The 17,290-nt window shown below is 46.3% G+C and overlaps 4 protein-coding genes and 1 non-coding gene across 9 annotated transcripts; 3 read left to right on the top strand and 2 right to left on the bottom strand.

Annotated features, from left to right (window-relative positions):
• The first annotated feature begins 337 nt into the window (after positions 1-337).
• Positions 338-3,557, top strand: LOC114866268 (26S proteasome non-ATPase regulatory subunit 4). 2 transcript variants are annotated; one of them, XM_029168030.3, is made up of 10 exons: positions 338-487; positions 1,046-1,186; positions 1,344-1,458; positions 1,562-1,648; positions 1,744-1,812; positions 1,942-2,157; positions 2,307-2,415; positions 2,514-2,645; positions 2,731-2,783; positions 2,988-3,557. In XM_029168030.3, exons 1-10 carry the CDS (start codon positions 462-464, stop codon positions 3,156-3,158), a joined length of 1,119 nt encoding a protein of 372 aa, XP_029023863.1. In that variant the 5' UTR covers positions 338-461; the 3' UTR covers positions 3,159-3,557. The 2 variants fall into 2 exon arrangements, with proteins under 2 accessions (XP_029023863.1, XP_029023864.1); XM_029168031.3 differs by having other exon boundaries at positions 2,514-2,642.
• A 147-nt stretch (positions 3,558-3,704) lies between these two features.
• On the top strand, positions 3,705-11,803 carry znf687b (zinc finger protein 687b). Of its 4 annotated transcripts, none has more exons than XM_029168006.3 (10): positions 3,705-3,850; positions 4,554-6,878; positions 7,517-7,812; positions 7,900-8,084; positions 8,195-8,371; positions 8,478-8,640; positions 8,961-9,308; positions 9,406-9,506; positions 9,669-9,756; positions 9,903-11,803. In XM_029168006.3, exons 2-10 carry the CDS (start codon positions 4,568-4,570, stop codon positions 10,509-10,511), a joined length of 4,278 nt encoding a protein of 1,425 aa, XP_029023839.1. In that variant the 5' UTR covers positions 3,705-3,850; positions 4,554-4,567; the 3' UTR covers positions 10,512-11,803. The 4 variants fall into 4 exon arrangements, with proteins under 4 accessions (XP_029023839.1, XP_055368971.1, XP_029023838.1 ...); XM_055512996.1 differs by lacking the exon at positions 3,705-3,850 and adding an exon at positions 3,878-4,103; XM_029168005.3 differs by lacking the exon at positions 3,705-3,850 and having other exon boundaries at positions 3,878-6,878.
• Positions 8,716-8,850, top strand: LOC114866320 (small nucleolar RNA SNORA13). The gene has a single exon (XR_003787680.1). It is a non-coding gene; the product is annotated as a small nucleolar RNA SNORA13 (small nucleolar RNA).
• A 211-nt stretch (positions 11,804-12,014) lies between the features above and the next one.
• Positions 12,015-14,940, bottom strand: aqp10b (aquaporin 10b). The gene is made up of 7 exons (XM_029168033.3): positions 14,290-14,940; positions 13,988-14,203; positions 13,448-13,574; positions 12,978-13,115; positions 12,739-12,857; positions 12,426-12,643; positions 12,015-12,355 (listed from the first exon to the last, which is right to left on the bottom strand). The coding sequence occupies exons 2-7, from the start codon at positions 14,153-14,155 to the stop codon at positions 12,157-12,159; spliced, it is 969 nt and encodes a 322-aa protein (XP_029023866.1). The 5' UTR covers positions 14,156-14,203; positions 14,290-14,940; the 3' UTR covers positions 12,015-12,156.
• Positions 14,941-15,088: 148 nt separating this feature from the next.
• Positions 15,089-17,081, bottom strand: hax1 (HCLS1 associated protein X-1). Its single transcript, XM_029168034.3, has 7 exons — positions 16,909-17,081; positions 16,382-16,629; positions 15,996-16,198; positions 15,854-15,917; positions 15,637-15,770; positions 15,436-15,556; positions 15,089-15,359 (listed from the first exon to the last, which is right to left on the bottom strand). Exons 1-7 carry the CDS (start codon positions 16,968-16,970, stop codon positions 15,295-15,297), a joined length of 897 nt encoding a protein of 298 aa, XP_029023867.1. The 5' UTR covers positions 16,971-17,081; the 3' UTR covers positions 15,089-15,294.
• Positions 17,082-17,290: the final 209 nt, after the last annotated feature.

The raw sequence follows: 17,290 nt of genomic DNA on the forward strand, positions 1-17,290 counted from the left end.
TTTCTCTTGAATTTCATTTATATATATATATATATATATATATATTATACTTTGATTTGCTTTTTAATTGTATACAATGAAAGTGTGCAGGCCTTTCTCCACGAATCACAACGATGCCTTTTTATAGAAGTTTAAGGTTTTCTGTCTTTTAGGAAGGTTGTGCTTTTTTACCTGTACCTGAAGTTATTAAAGGAATGAAAACATTGCATGATCATGATGCTTTTTTTTACAGTTTTCTTGTTAATATTACTATAAACGAATTATTAACGTTGCAACATGATTTTTTTACAAATAAAATTAAGTATATTTTATCCATATATTTTCTCAGTAAGGAGTTTTATTTTATTGAGCCATTTGTTCCTCTGCATACTGTGGCCAATATTATTGCACGTTGTTCAGGCGTGGTCCAATAGGCCGCGAGTTTGTTTGATGACGACAGAAAGCAACAAGAAGTTTCCAAAATGGTGCTTGAAAGTACTATGGTCTGGTAAGATCTGTAATAAATGTTATTCTATTATAATTTATTATCTTTTGGCTGATGGTGTGTAGTCGTGGTATGTTGTTAATAAACTCCACAGTTCGAAAGCAGAAATTTGTAATAATTGTCTCGTTCAGCTGGGCTGATAAATGACCGTTGACGTTTCAGCGACTAGCAAAGGGTCGACTGGCTGAGTCATTGTAGCTAAAGTTAGCTTACATTTCTTTTTTAAAGTGTTCGTTCACACTTGCCACACACGACAACAGCTCTGCATGTTGCTTCTCTCTATTCGAATTATAAACTGACAACGACCAGAATCTGTTTTTGTCGGTGGCCTTTGTAGTTTTGCTACTTGCTAACGGTAGCCGATGATGCTAATGCTATTTTGTATATTAAAACCTTCAGTTTACGTTAACGTCAGCTTCTTTAGATAGAGCTGTTAGTGAATGGCATTTGAGACGGTTCTGCTAATTAATCACCACACGAGCCTCTTTGAAGCACAAATCAGTTTTATCAGCTAACGTAAATATAGCTCGTTAGCTAAGTAAGTTCACGTTTTCTTTGTAGTGTGGACAACAGTGAATACATGAGAAATGGAGACTTTCTACCAACAAGACTACAGGCTCAGCAGGATGCTGTCAACATCGTCGCCCACTCCAAAACACGCACCAATCCAGAAAACAATGTCGGCCTCATCACCATGGCAAAGTAAGTGATATCTATAATAAAAATGACATGTTGCCATAATTTGTTTTATTTAAGAAGATTTGTTTGTCAGTTTTTTTTGCTGACATAATTATAACAGCTCATTATGTGTGTACTAATTCTTGTTTAAGTACAGCTTTATCCTTGTCTATTTGTACAGTAACTGTGAGGTCCTGACCACGTTGACACCAGATACTGGTCGGATCCTGTCAAAACTCCATGCTGTCCAGCCAAAAGGGAAGATCTCCTTTTGTACAGGCATCAGAGTGGCTCATGTGTGTGATTTGCTTTAAAGTTTATCCACAATTTTAAACATAAGAGTACTCTTCCAAGACATTAAATATGTTTTGCTTTGCATTTTATGTTTTTCTTTCATAGCTGGCTCTGAAACACAGACAAGGAAAAAACCACAAGATGAGGATCATTGCATTTGTCGGAAGTCCTGTCGAAGACAATGAAAAAGAGGTGGGTTTGATATGTAACAGGTTCAGTTGATTGATGATGTGTGTTTGTCGTTCATAATGAGTTCATCTCTCTGTCCCTTTCTATTGAATCTTAAGCTTGTCAAGTTGGCAAAGCGCTTGAAAAAAGAGAAAGTAAATGTGGATATTATCAATTTTGGAGAAGAGGTGAGAAGTTTATCTTGTCTTATACTATTATTTTCTTGTAATGTGCATACTTGGCTCCCTTATCCTTTTCTGTTGTAATTAAAGTTCTAACATGTATTTATGTATTTGCCTCTTTCTCCTGTTTTACAGGAAGTGAACACAGAAAAGCTAACCGCATTCATAAATACTCTAAATGGGAAGGAGGGGACAGGCTCCCACTTGGTCACAGTCCCTCCAGGACCCAGTTTGGCTGATGCACTTCTTTCTTCTCCCATTCTGGCTGGTGAAGGAGGCTCTATGATGGGTCTTGGAGCCAGTGACTTTGAATTTGGTGTGGATCCCAGCGCTGATCCAGAGCTGGCCTTGGTAAGCAACGTGTGTGTGTTTGTGGGGGGGGTGTATTCCGATTGTAATGTTTTCATTTATACAACGACAGAAGGAAATGCATGAATTTCCTAACATCTATTGCTTTAAAGTGAATGTTATATAGGATGATATGCATTCTGTTCTTTTAGGCCCTGCGTGTATCAATGGAAGAGCAGCGGCAGAGGCAGGAGGAAGAGGCCCGCAGAGCTGCTGCTGCTTCTGCAGCAGAGGCAGGCATGCCTACACCCAGTGCAGATGGTAATTAAATATTTGAAATGGATCAGATTATAATAATTGTTAGATATCAATATAATGAAAATTGTTGGACCTTTATTGAATCTTTGGTTTCGTCACAGAATCAGAAGAGGCCCTATTAAAGATGTCAGTTTCTCAACCTGAGAGTGGCACAGCAGTGCTTCCTGACTTCAGCAGCATGACAGAGGAGGAGCAAATAGCGTACGCCATGCAAATGTCACTTGCTGGAGGTGGTGAGTTAATTATAAAATTATATGCTGCTGAATAGAAAAGCAGAGAAATATACATATGTTTTCTTTTCTTGTTTTTTTTTTTAAGAGTATGGTGATATGGACACAGGAGCCCCCATGGACACTGCAGAATCTGCCAAGGTAAGACATAAAATGAAAGAAAATGTCAACAAAGATTTTCAGAGAGGAAGTTGATAAGAAACCTTTCATAACAGAACCTCAGTTCTTTTTTCTAATTCTCAATTCTCATAGTGGCATTCAAACATGTTACAGTAGAGCGTAACAACTCTTAAATAAAGACCAAACCCTACCTAAATCATTTTGTCCTGTCTTGTAACTAAATAGGAGGAAGATGACTATGATGTGATGCAAGACCCTGAATTCCTTCAGAGTGTCTTAGAGAACCTACCTGGTGTTGACCCGAACAACGAAGCCATCCGCAATGCCATGGGCTCTCTGGCTTCCCAGACAGGAACCAAGCCGGACAGCAAAAAGGATGAAGAGAAGAAGAAATGAGGAAAAGACACACTTAGTTATTGACTAGAAATTAAAAATGGCAGGCTAATGCAGAACTACATCAATATATGAGGCGATTGCTGGCGCATCAGCTGCATGACAGCACTCTGCTCATCCATGTTTCTCAAGACACTCAAGAAGCACCAGTACAGAAGAAACAGTGGTTTCACTTACTACCTTTCTAAATGATTTGGTTGACCCGTAACATAAGATTATACCTTAAAGTGTAGTATAACGTAATGTCAAACCACTTGGCTCCTGTGCTCTCTGCCCTTCTCTATCCGGCATTATCACTGTTAAAGGACCCACATGACGAGAACGATGACAGGCGTTTAAATTAAAGTTAGCCACACTCCTGTCATGTTTTTTGTGTTTTTGCAATAAAAGCATATGTAAATATGTCCTGGTATTGTGTTTTGTGATCGAGCTTCGTTAATTTCGCTGTTTATCCGTGGGGGAAAAAGCTGTGATCGGAGGGAGACCACGGTCCCAACCTGAAACCGTCTCCTCGGGACAGCGTGTTAAAATGTTTGATGTAATTCCTAGTGCAGATAAATACGTGTCGTTTGCAGCATCCTCCATGCATTTTTCCAGCGCTATCACAGCCTGATAGGATGTAAGAGGTCATGTGACGGGAAGCGGAGCATTTTCAGCTGAAAACGAGCTAGGATAGTCGGGAATCGCATATCCAGGTAAACACTGAAATCCATGTAAAATTAAGCAACCCCCCCATCTCAGCCATCGTCTTGTGTGACTGCGTCGACCCTACGTTCACCTGGCTGATCTCGCTGTCAAACCACAGCCAAGCAAACCGCCCCGGCTGCTCTTTTAAATGGCGAGCGCTAGCTAGTTAGCTAAATGACCCCTCTCTGTCTTGGCTGGAGCTCAGCGACCAGCTAGCCAGCAGCGGTCGGGAAGAAACATCGCTAGCTCAAAACAACCGAGGTCGCTGCTGCCAGACACTGTCCCGGTTAAAGCGTTCGTCAAACGGCCACTACGTGATGCTTTGCATGCCCCGAAAGCGTTATTAAAGCAACGTTTCCCATTCATAGTAAATTGGTGCTGAGCCTGTTTCCAGAGACGTCTTTAGGTGCAGGGACGCTAGCGCTAGCTGGCTAACCGTGAGGCTAGTGCTGGATCCTTGTCGCCTAGCTAGCTTCCCGGATAACAAGCTAACCTGTTGTCGGCTGTCTGTTTGTGTCTGGCGAACGTTTAGCAATTAATTAAACGGGACGAAATGGCATGACAAACACAGACATATTGACGAGTGTTACCTTTATAAATGTTGCATGTAGAGGTTGTGTCGCCGACATTATGCTGGCGATTCCGTCTAAACCGATTCACGCCAGTACTTCTGTTGTTTTCTGCTACTTGTCTGTAAATGTATGTTAACAGGAGGTAATCCCGGTATGGGGGACATGAAGACCCCAGATTTTGATGACCTGTTGGCGGCATTTGACATTCCTGACATAGATGCCAAAGAGGCCATCCAGTCCGCCCCAGATGAGGCTGAGGGACCCCACGGAACTACAGGTGCACCTCTGGGGAAGCCTGACGGCGTGGTGGGTGTTGGATCGTCCCTGAGGCCGCCGAGTCCGTCGGATCCTCAGGCAGACACTTCAATTGTCAGTGTGATTGTGAAGAATAAAGTACGCCACGAGGCCGTGGAGGGAGGAGAGGTCACAGACCAGGACCCTATTGATGTGATAACGGGTGTAGACGTGGGTCCGAGACTCGGTGCTTGTGCTCCAGGAATGAGTGAATCGGAGGCTCTCAACCACAATGGTTTCGGGGCATCCAGTGTCTCCACGCCCCTTTCCCTCAGTCAGGCCCAGTCCAACGGGGCACCGTGGTCAATAAACACCCCGAAGGTGTCTTCAGAAGCGGCGGGTGTTGGCGGAGCCAAAGCTCACAAGCAGGGCGGTAACATCTTCAACAGACTCAAGCCGCTGGTGGCACAGGGGTCTGGAGACCCAGTTGGCCGGGCCAGGAAGATGCAGCTTCTCCAGCAGCAGCAGCACCAGCAGCAGCAGGATACGGGTCAAGAGAGGGCAGATGGGATCAAGGCGTCGTTACCGTCAACGTCGTCCCTATCAGCGGGGTCGTCTCCTCTGGCTGCAAGCGGGCCCGTGGGACAAGCCGCGCCCATCTTCCCACCCTCCAAGCCCCTGTTTCCCACTGCGTCTTCTGCCCTCTCATCGCACGCACTGCACGCGTCCCCGCCTTTCAACGGCGCCCCCAAAAGCGGCTCTGCTGGGTTTCAGCACCAGCAGATGGAGTTGGATGATTCTGACCCTGATTTGGGGAGTCCCCTGATGATCCAAGACAACCCGGACTCTCCCACCTGCACTCAGCTGAGCCGCCGTTATAAGTCTGACTCTGTGTCAGCCCAGCCCACATCCTCTAGTACGTCTCACCCTAAATCTGGGGACACTCCTTTGGGGGCATCTCTGATCTCTTCAACCCCCCACTCTGGCTCAGCAGGGAGTCCCCATGTGGAGGACAGGCACCCCGAACACGTCATAGAAGAGAGAGACTCGCCAGAGAGTCCTGAACCAGAGATTCCAAAGTCAAGCGTTCAAGTTACAGCAAAGAGGTGCTCCAGCCCTGCAGTGGCCTCCACTCCACCTCCATCTGAACTACGGGAGCCCAAAGAGGAGGAAGAGGAGATGGAAGTGGGCAATGGGGTAGAGAGGGCCTTTGATGGCAAAGCTGACAAAGGAGACAATGTGAGTACAGGTGAGGAAAAGATGGAAGTGGACGATGGCAAGACTAAACCCCTGTCTACTGAAGGAGGAGAAGCAGGCGTGGCTGCACCCTCCGCCTCTGGAGCTCCATCTCGACCCCTTAAAGTTAGAATAAAAACAATCAAAACCTCCACAGGCGGAATCACCAGAACTGTTACGAGGGTAGCAACCAAAGGTGGTGATGCTGGGAAAGATCTTGACCCTAAAGGTCAAACTGGGGAACGTAAGGTTTTAGGAAGCAAGGCCCAAAAGCTTGAAGCTTCCCCTGCATCCCAGAAAGTAAGCACTCTCAATGCGCTACCTGTGTCCACACTGGCAGCCAGCAGTGTAATGCTAGCCGCTGCCACCAAGGTCCAAAACAAAATGGCTGCATCCGACAAAGCTAAGGTTTCCGCCACTGCAGTCAGCATCACTAAATCTGCTGCGCTGCCCGCGACGCCCGCTGTGGCCTCCTCTCCTAAGTTCTCAGTCGCCGCTGGTGGGATCAGTGTACGCACAGCCACTAATAAGACGGCCAACGGCGGCGGCGGCTCCCTCCAGCCCAACAAGCCCGCCTCCATCGTCAACAGCACCGGGGCCGTCATCTCCCGCAGCCAGTCGAGCCTCGTGGAGGCTTTCAACAAGATTCTGAACAGCAAGAACCTTTTGCCCAGCTACAAGCCCGACCTCTCGGCTCCCCCGCCCCCCGAGTGGGGCCTCCCGCTCCCGGCCACCGGCTACCGCTGCCTTGAGTGCGGAGACGCCTTCGCCCTGGAGCGCAGCCTGGCGCGACACTACGACCGCCGGTCGCTGCGCATCGAGGTGACCTGTAACCACTGTGCTAAGAGGCTGGCCTTCTTCAACAAGTGCAGCCTGCTGCTGCACGCCAGGGAGCATAAGGAGCGTGGGCTGGTCATGCAGTGCTCGCACCTGGTTATGAGGCCTGTCACTGTAGAGCAGATGATTGGACAGCAGGACATAACACCCATCGGTGGTACGTAGGGTCTCAACTAATTATTGATGGAATTAGCTGATTTTTTTCTTTATTTCTAGTATTTATCTATGAATGAATGAGTCACAATCAAACCGAAAACACAAGTGCTTTTATTTATGACCTTTTTCTGTTATCTGATCATTAATTAGCAAATTGCTGAATAATTTTCTGCCACTCAACTAGTGGACTAATTAAATAATGGCCTTACCCCTCTTTGATCATTGGTCTCTGTATGTTGAGGAAGGGTTTATACCACATTTGTGTGGGGAACATCTGTGGCTCTGACCAGACTCCTCTGATTCTCTGATCAGATTTGACTTTGTCTTGGTGCTGTTGTTGTTTTTTTGTTGTTGTTTATTTTCTCTTTATTTTATTGTCTCTGTTTTAGTATAAATTCCTTCTAAAGTGTGTTTGATGGGTTCAACATTGTTAGGTTCCTGACATACTAAAGGTTCGTTTATATATTGATCATTTGAGTCAAATGATGAGGATCAATTACTTTGTGCAGTCATCATTTTTTTGTGTGTATCAAGTAGAACTGGAAAACTAGAATACACGCATTGTTCATTTGTGATTCATTTCCATTGATCACCTCTCATTCTCATTTCTCTTCTTATTTCCACCCTTTGGCTGATTAGGCCTGCTCTCCTCTTCATCCTCCTCTCCTCCAGTCTCTTCTCCTTCCACCACAGCTGGTGGCCCTACGATCTCTGCCAGCTCCAGCCCGCTCAAGGATGCTACCGCGCCTGCTGCATCTCAGCCTCGACCGGTTCGTCGGGCCCCTCAGGGCCCCCAAGCACTGATGCCTCTGCCCTGCAAGAAGGTGGAGGGGCTCCAGTACAACAACTTCAAATGTCCAGAGTGCCAAACACAATTCTCTGGCAAAGCTGAGCTGGTCACACATTTCCAGCAGATCAGAGCTGCTCCCAACTCAGTGAGTCTCTGTGATTACAGCACAATATGTGTCAAGGCTAATGGCTTCTGCTCTTTCTCACCGCTAATTGTATTTCTCTCGTTTCAGACGTGTACGCAATGCTCGCCCCCCATGATGCTGCCTAACTCCTGTGCCGTGTCCGCCCACCAGAGGGTCCATAAACACAGAGCGCCACATGTGTGTCCTGAGTGTGGTGGGATCGCCCGGCAGGCCAGTTTCCAGACCCATCTGGAGGAGGCTTGTCTGCACTTTGCCAGGCGCATTGGCTACAGGTGTGGAGACACTTTGCAAAATCAGTATTGTTTGTTATTGCAGCTACTCCAGCTTCATTCTGCAAAGCACTGGCAAACGAAGTCTGAGTGGTACCGTTTACTTTGCCCAGGTGCTCGAGCTGCCAGGTCGTTTTTGGGGGGTTGAACTCCATCAAATCCCACATTCAGACCGCTCACTGCGAGGTCTTCCACAAGTGCCCCAGCTGCCCTATGGCCTTCAAGTCTTCCCCCAGCGCCCAGAGCCACATCAGCACGCAGCACCCGACGCTCACAGGAGGACAGGCCAAGTACGAGAAGCTGCTCTCAGAATTTTCAGCCCAAGTGTAAAGAAGTATATCACTATATTAGATCTTTAAAACATAAATTATCTGTGTTTTGTATCTTATTTTGCAGGATGATCTACAAGTGTGTGATGTGTGATACCGTTTTTACCCAGAAACCCTTGCTCTACATGCACTTTGACACTCATTTAGCTAAGCAGAAAGTGCACGTCTTCAAGTGTCCTGACTGTACCAAGCTCTATGCCCAGAAAGGTTCCATGATGGAGCATATTAAGGTGTGTTGTCTGACGTGTGATTACTCAAGAGAGGATGTTTTTTTTGGGTGGTATGACTGCGTTGAATGAGCCCTTTGCCTTCATGTGTTGCCCGTTTGTTGCTCTCTTCAATAAATGTGGCGTCAGCGAAGGCATACAGCAAATCTTGGATCGGCCTTGGCAAGGTTCTCATCCGCTAACCTTGTTCTAAGTTTTAGTCCAAGTACAGATATTATTGTTGTGATGTAAATAGAGTTTTTGACCCCAGTTAAAGTAATTTATCTTCTTCTATCTAATTAAATTTGAGTGGTCTCTGTGCCTTTTTGATACCTTAACAACAGACCACTCACAGAGGCCCATCAGCCAAACAGGAGACTCAGTCTGACACGTCCAACCCTGTACCTGCACCGGCCAACACATCTGGACCTTCTGGCCTCAAATCAAAGTCTTCTGGAAAGCCGGACAACTCTGACGGAGAGGACTGGGGAAGGGAGCAAGAGGAGGAAGAGGAGGAAGACGATGACGATGATGACGGAGACGAGGACTACGAAGCTCCGGGGGCTACCTCAGCACCAGCAGGGGGCAGCGGTCATCCCAGCGCCATCACAGAGTGGACCTGCCCCCAGTGTCAGACCACCTTCACTGACAACGATGACTACCTGAGTCACGTCAAGCTGGAGCACGGGAAGGTGGGACTGTTACTGCACAAACGTAATCACCTGACAGCAGTCAGTTACAGTGCGTTAATTCTAACTAATTTTTGTGGTCCTGCTTTAACTTTCAAAGTTCCCATGTCGTATCTGTGGAGGCACATTCAGCACATCTTCCAGCCTGAGACGTCATGAGCGTGTCATTCATGAGGGCAACAAGAGAGTCTTCCATTGCCAGTGAGCCACTTAAGATTTCATTATATAAAAAGTTGTGAAGATCTGTTTATTTATAGTTATAATCTTTCTGTATGGCATCTTTATTTAATAGGCTTGTCCGGATTTCACGTATTGTCACTTATGAATTAAAAGAGGTTAGTTCACTCTGCAATTGTTTTCCAGATATTGCACGGAAGGCAAACGCACCTTTGGAAGCCGCTTCTTGCTGGACAAGCATGTTCGGCTGCATCACAGGAGCACAGATGGACAAGTGAGTCAGAGACATGCAGATCTGCTCCTACCTGTGTGTCACATTTCTTCACTACATAGTAGCTACATGCACATTCAGATGTATTTGTTTAAAACTTATTCATCAGGATATAAAGTTGCTTTTCTCTCTCTGTTCTGCATCTTCAGGCTGCACCCGTGACCAGAAAGCGTGCAGTCACAGGTGGCGAGGGTCCAGGCAGCTCCTCAGAACACGACGGCGAGGGGGCCCCTCCGGTGGGCCGGGCAGGTGAGGAGGAGGAGAACCCCACGGAGGACGGGGAGGAAGGCGCCGGCCCTGCGAAGAGGACCAGGGCGGCCACGGTGCCCGCCTCACTGACGCCCAGCGAGCTGGAGGAGGAGGACAATGTTTTCCGTTGCGTCCCCTGCGGCTTCTCCACCGAGGACGGCGCCGAGTTCCAGCGCCACATCCCCCAGCACCGGGCGGACACCGCCTCGTTCCAGTGCCTGCAGTGCGGCGTGTGCTTCGCGTCGGCCGGCTCGCTCAGCAGGCACCGCTTCATCACCCACCGCGTGCGGGACGCCCAGGGCGACGCGGAGCGCGGCACCCCGCGCGCCCACGGCTCCCCGGACGGCTCCCCCGCCGCCTCCCCCCAGGCGCTGGGCGAGGACGGGGAGGGGAACCTGGGCTGCAAGGTGTGCGGCCGGCGCTTCGACAAGGCCACGGACCTCAACACCCACTTCAGGACCCACGGCATGGCCTTCCTCACCGCACACAAGACAGACAAGCCCCAGTAGAGGGCGGCAGGGCCACGGACCGAAGGCAGATCATGTACAACGAGGAGTTGAGGGTCACGGCCGAACGGAGAGCCTGTAGAATCCCAATGTAGGCCCCAATATAAAACAGAGCTGCTTTTGTTTTTTTAGCCACCATAAACAGTTTTACTGCATCTACGGCACCTCTGTGCGATTGTTACTGCATGTTTGGTCACTTAACTGAATGCACCTGTGATAGACTTGTGAGTGGAACAACTCTCAACCAGCCCCGCCAAGTATAGCATTTATCAGCCATCCTGTCTCATGCAGTCTGTCCTTTGCTTTCCGTCACTCTCACTCTGCTGACTGACTGTAGCCACCTGCCTGCTCCTTCATGTAACACATCAGCACATACACCATCCAATGCACCCCACGGCTGCCGTGCTGATATTTTTGTACTTCACATTGTGCGTGGTATTCATGCTCATTTACCTTCGGATCAGTTCGATCGGCTCCCGCTGGTAAAACTGATCAATTCATGGGACGTTCGAAGCAAGGTGGGGAATTGACACAGATTTTTATGTTGCTATAATATTTATTTATACAAAACACATTACTGCTGTTGGTGTTTGTGTGAGTCAGTTGCGTCAAATCTTACTAGAAAGTGTGATTTATCTGCAACAGAGACATGCGATGTGACTCTGAAGGCATTTAACTAGGAGACGAGGTTACAGAGGCTCCGTGACCTGTGTAGTTTGAGTAATGTGTGATGTTCATTGTTAAGCTAGAAGACGAGAGGTCAGCCTTCCTGTCAGTAGTACGTGTATGACTTTTGCCATGTAAATACATATAATTACACTAAAAAGCGTTCTGGTTTTAGTAACTTGCTATGATAATGTGAATACGTATAGTATTTGTACTTGTACTGTTCCCTTTTTTTTATTTTCAAAACAATTTGAAGTTTAAAAAAGGAATCCCCCCCTTCCAGAGGTAGCTATACATTGTAATTACAAAGCAGAGGGAGAGTGTGGGGCTTGTGTTGTCTTAATGTGTATGAATACAAATGTTTTATCTCTTTGAGATGGTTGTTTTTTTTAATCTACAGATTCAGTGCTTGCCGTACTCACATTTTTTTTGTATGTTTCAAAAACAGGCTTCGTGTGAGGCCCGTGGGTGGATTTTATTTCGTTTGTATCTTTTATATGTCATGATATCATATTTATATAGCTCAATAGTGGAAATCTCATGTCATTTTCTTTTCCATGGTTGTGGTCTGCTTGCTGAAATGCCATTACACTTTTGTGCTGTTTCAAAATAAATGTGTAAAAGAGAAAGTTGACTCAATAACAGGTAAATGACTTGGAGCTACTTTAGCAGTCCTGTCAGACTCCTTGTAAATAGAGCTCACGATAATTAGCGTTAAATAATGGTGGTAGTGCAATTAATTTGGCATATATTAAATCATAAACCAATATTTGAGAAGAACAGTCACGTCAAATTTCTTCCATTTCATTTAAAAAAACACTAAATTTCATCGTCATCCTGTTGTGCATTATTATATTCCATAAGAATCTACACAAGTTATTGTTTAACTTGTACTATATTACACTATGTATAATACTTGCAACAAAACCACTATATATACACATCTCGTGGGTATTACACCATAAATCGCTTTGTTTTACCACTAAGTACGTTCTTCACAGTCCGGTTCCACTGTCTTAGAGTCCAGTCCAATCTGGTTCTCCGTGGCCTTCTGACAGGTTTGTAGCTCAGTCGGTGTGAGAGGATGGTGGACTTCAATCAGCAGCTCGTACATGAGTGTTCCCAGCAGGGCTCCGACACACGGAGCCACGACAGGCACCCACCACCAGCCTCCTCCGGCCCTGCAGAAACCAGAGTTAGTCTGAATCAGGTCAGAGAAGACAAAAATGTGTCCAGAAGGAATCCGCTAACTGGAAGACGTCCGGTCCCCAGCCGGCGATGAACGTGAACAATCGAGGCCCGAAATCTCTGGCGGGGTTAATGGCGTAGCCGCTGTTGGAGCCCATTGAGATGCCGATAACCATCACGGCTGCTCCCACCAGCACCGGCTGCAGGCCGCCAGGGAGGCGACTGTTCCTCTGGTCTCCGAGAGCCAGGACGCACAGCAGCAGAGCAGCTGTGCCGATCACCTGGGGTGTTTGAGCAGAGGTGGGGAATCAAAACCCGTTGGCCCTGATAAATGGAAGCCACTTTCACGCCGACGTGAGCGGCAGCAGCATCCGACCTGGTCCACAACGCCTCCCCACAGGCTGAGGTAGTCGGCCGGGTAGGTGGAGAATATGGCCGCTGTGGCCGTGGGGCCTGTGACCGTCAGCTCACCGCCACCGTACGTCTGAATGGCATCTGCACACACAGAAACAAGAAAACACACAAGAAAAACAGGCTCATACTTTAATATGCGTTGACCTTTCTATTCAAAGAAGGTCTTAGTTGTTTTAGAGCGCGCGTGTTGTGATGACGCACCGTAGTACTGCAGACCAACGGTGGCTGCAGCCAGAAAGGCTCCAAACACTTGGAAGAAGACGTAGAACGGCAGCTTCAGCCACGGATGTCGGCCCAGTACGCACAAGCTCAGAGAGACGGCTGGGTTCAGATGGGCACCTGGGACAAGAGAGTGATCGGCTCAAACTCCGTCACATCAATAAGCCGCTTTCACCTGCACCACGGTTCATTCTACAGTAGCAAAACAGACAGCAACACAACATATTGGACAACAGTCCAGTCCAGATCTGTTTTCGAGTTTTTAGCCCCAGCTGACCCTGATTCAAGCAGCCACAGAAAGCTTTACATAACCTTTATTATGTATGCACTAGCAGCCTCCAGCACCTGTAAACAAACTCTGATGTGGAAAAATCAATGGACTCCTCGTTTTAAGGTTCAAACTTCAGCAAGCCTGTTGGGATCCTGTGGAACGTGTTAATACAGTCCCTCACCTGAAACTCCCCGAGACACAAACACCCCGAATGTCGCTCCCAGAGCAAAACCCAGGTTTATCGACAGGTACTGGCCCTTCTGATCCCGAGTCGTGGTTACCTGGGCGACGGAGCCGCATCCAAACAGCTGCAGTTGCATGAGATGCAGATCAATCAGCAGACGGTAACTCAAACAAACGTGAATCTGCTCAACTTTAAAGGGCAATCAAAGACTAGGAATAAAAATTGTGTTCAGAATTTAACCCGACAGCGGGTACACTTTAATCTGTTTATTATGTAGCTTTATGAGTTGTGTTGTAAATGTTCTTTGCTCTGAGGCACTGAGATAAAACGCGTTCTGACCAGCAGAGACAAACAAACATCACTGTCTATTCAAACGCTTCGTCTCCTTAACTCCCATATTGTGTCGTTCAGGCTAAAGTCCTTTGTGATTTGCGATAAACTTACTGATTCAAAACAAGAGTGCTGTAGCCATAAGGAGCTCTTGATGCTGATGTGTGAATGTAAATGAACTGAAATAAAAGGTAAAACCATACGTACGATCAGGATGTAAATGCCAAGGCATTCGGCCATGCACTCCCTGACCAGCTGGTTCCTGACCCGACATTTTCTCAGCAGCCTCTCCATCGCTGAGGTTCCCCCTTCGCCACAGTCCTGACGCGGGTGAGTCCTCAGAGCCGTCGTCAGCGGAGTTTGCCTTTTCATCATGGAGCTGTAGCCACGTCACAGTTTATGACATAGTGAAGGTAGTGGTGCCTGTAAGACACAGTGTAGGGTTTACATTCCATCAGGTTTTAATAATATTGTTACTGGTTCACTAGGTTGGTTTGTTGTGATCTTACCTGGCTCTAATGAAACCAACTGTTTGATTGGCTGTGATGTATGCAAACATTCCTGCAGATCCAGGTTAGCTTCACTCTGCCAATCAACAGAAACAGACTACAACCAAATATATCTTTCAAAGATTCTTGCATTATGTCAACTTTATGCATCACTCTTGGCTCAAAATACTGTAAAATATTTCAGTTTATTTGTCCTTGGAACAATATAGCATCTATAAACTGGTCTGCTAAATTTTAATGTAGTGGTGAGTTTAACAGCCAGTTCAGTTCAGTTTAGTTGTTCAAATCCAATAAACTATTGTTGCATTGCAAATCAGTGTAAGAGATAAGATAAGTGTGAAGAAGTTACCACATGTAAATCACAATAAAGATAAGAAGAACAGCCAAGCACTGGTTTACAGTATGTCTTATATTTCAATGCAGGAAGCCGAGACAGAATATCAGAGTTTGCACCAAGCCATTAAATTCCCATATGCTCATTAAAATTTTAAAGTCAAGGACGAACCTGTTTTCAGAGGAAACATCCAAAGCAACAGAGTCCACTGCCTTCATGAAGCAGCCAAAGCAACAAGGCTGTTTCATGCTGCATACATAAAAGAACACTTTGATTTTTATATTTTAATTAAATAGGATTCATCAGCCCACACAAGATTGAAGTCACACTAGTTTCAAAGGAGTCTTATGACAACATTAGACAGAAGAGATAACACCCAAACCACTCTGCTGTTACTATGCTAAACTCAAACTGAAAATGTGTATTGTGCACAATCTTGTGTTAGAGCAAAAATTAAACGACAAACAACTTTATAAATATACTCTTTATTTGATTAATTAAATACTCCCATACATATAGGTCTGACTCCAAGTCATTCTAAACATTGTGTTGAGATCACCGACTTTGCTTCATAAGCTAAAGATGAAAATTCATTATTCAACCAGAAACCCGGCTGCTCCAGCGCTTTCATTTTGGCAATTTAAAGTCAGTCAGTCCAAAAATTCACTGTGTTACTTAAATCCTCCAAAGAACTTGGAGAATAAAGAGTTATCATCCCGCATATCTGAAAATCCACCTGAAATTAAAAAAAAAAACGTATCAGAGGAAGATCAAGCTAGTAAACTAATATGAAACACAGGGAATAAATCTACCTGGCAAAACAGGTCCAGTCTGATGATCTGGTCCCTCCAGGCTCCCAGTACCTCCTGAACGCGTCACTGTGGTCTCCTCGTTCCCTTGGCCGTCTCGGACCGTACGCCTTTCCTCTACAGACTGACAGACAGGCACCAAAACAGAACAGTTACATTAAGGCCGCATATTTCAATAACCCTAAGATAAAATCAGTAACTCACCCCATCAGGTTTCACTACTTTGGTGACAGTGACTGACTGGAAAAACGACCGGATCTTGGGCTCATTTGGAGCTTGACCAGAAGGTGGCGTCAGAATCTGATCCAGGCCCTTAGAGGACACTATGGAGTCCAAATCTGTAGGCGATACCACTGTTGTGTAGGTTAAGAGTATCACATATGACTTGTACTTTGCACATCCATAAAATAATATCACGTACCTCCATCTTCTCTGCGCTCGTCCTCTGGAGCTTTCTCCGGCCCCCGTCTCCAAATGTCATTGAACTAGTGAGACGACAAACTGAGTACACAGCTAATAGCAGTCAAGGATTACCCTTTATAACGCTAACTTCTAATATTTACCTTTGGAAACGGGGTCCACCCGTGGAATTGCGAGCCTGAAAACTCGTGAGGTGAACGGATGTCATTTCTGGGTTGTCTAGAAGGCCCTGAACCACTGTCAGGGGTTTTTAACATAAAGTCTCTCAGAGGGTTCCTACTGGATCTCCCACCTCCTCGCTCCGCTCTGCCCTGAGGTGTTGATGGTGGCATGATACTGGGAACACCTGGAACACAGAATCCACAACTGATAAACGACACAGGATTGGTCTCTGTTTCAAAACAGGATTAACAGCAGGTGAAATTGGGCATCAATCTCCCATCACAACGTTTACACAATTCATAGACAAGTCAACAACTAACAGAGGACTCATGATGAGATGGATACAAAGATTATGATTTAGGTCTACCAGAGTATCCAGACTCTGGCTCTTCCTTCCAGTGGCCCATCTGGGAAAAGATTTCCTCCATCTCCCTCAATACGTGGCCAAACACCGGAGGCTCCTGCACCCGCATCCCATCCGGACCGAAGCTGAAGCCAAACCTCCAGGCGCTGTCGAAGGGGTCCTGCGTGTCACCCCGAAACCCATCGTAGTGAAAACCATCCTCCTCGTCGTCATCGTCGTCATCATGAGTCATGGCATCAAAGAAAGGATCCCTGGGCACGTGGCAGCAAGTAACATAAGTTTATTAATCAATGCGCAGACATGAGTGTCTTGAGTGTCGTGAGGCTGATCACTCTCTGGAATTAATCCCCAGGTCACTTGTAGCTTAGACAGAATAGTTCCTAAGGGACCCCTGTGGTTCCTAATCTTGTCCTTGACAAAGCTGGTTCATTAACACAACAACAACCTCAACAGCGTGCAAAACACGTAGTTAATGTTAGCAAACGTTAGCCTGGTGCTAGCAGAGAGACAACCGTGACTTCATTACTTACTTTCGGCCATAGTGGCTTCCGGGTACTCCGAAGAACCCGCGGAACAAATCAAAAACACTCATTTAACGCAGCTTGCGAAAGCAAAACTAAACCATAACAAAAACACACATCCACGATACAAACAGCACTTGTCAAGTGTCGTAAAGCGTTCCAGATACTTCCGCGTGACGCAACACGTCGTAATGTCGATTACCGTAATTACTATAACGAATGCCCACGAACGCACAAAACGGAACAGTATTTCCAGCTCGTTCTCTTACAAGAGCTTTTAGACTCCAAGCACAATTTTTTAGACGTAGTAGTTTTAGATGTAGTTTAATTCGTTTCTGCTGATCTGAGTCAAAACAGAAACAAGTTTCTACTTACCGTCAATTTACCAGCC

This window comes from Betta splendens, chromosome 11 (genome assembly GCF_900634795.4).
Source record: "Betta splendens chromosome 11, fBetSpl5.4, whole genome shotgun sequence".
NCBI classification, from domain to species: Eukaryota; Metazoa; Chordata; class Actinopteri; order Anabantiformes; family Osphronemidae; genus Betta; species Betta splendens.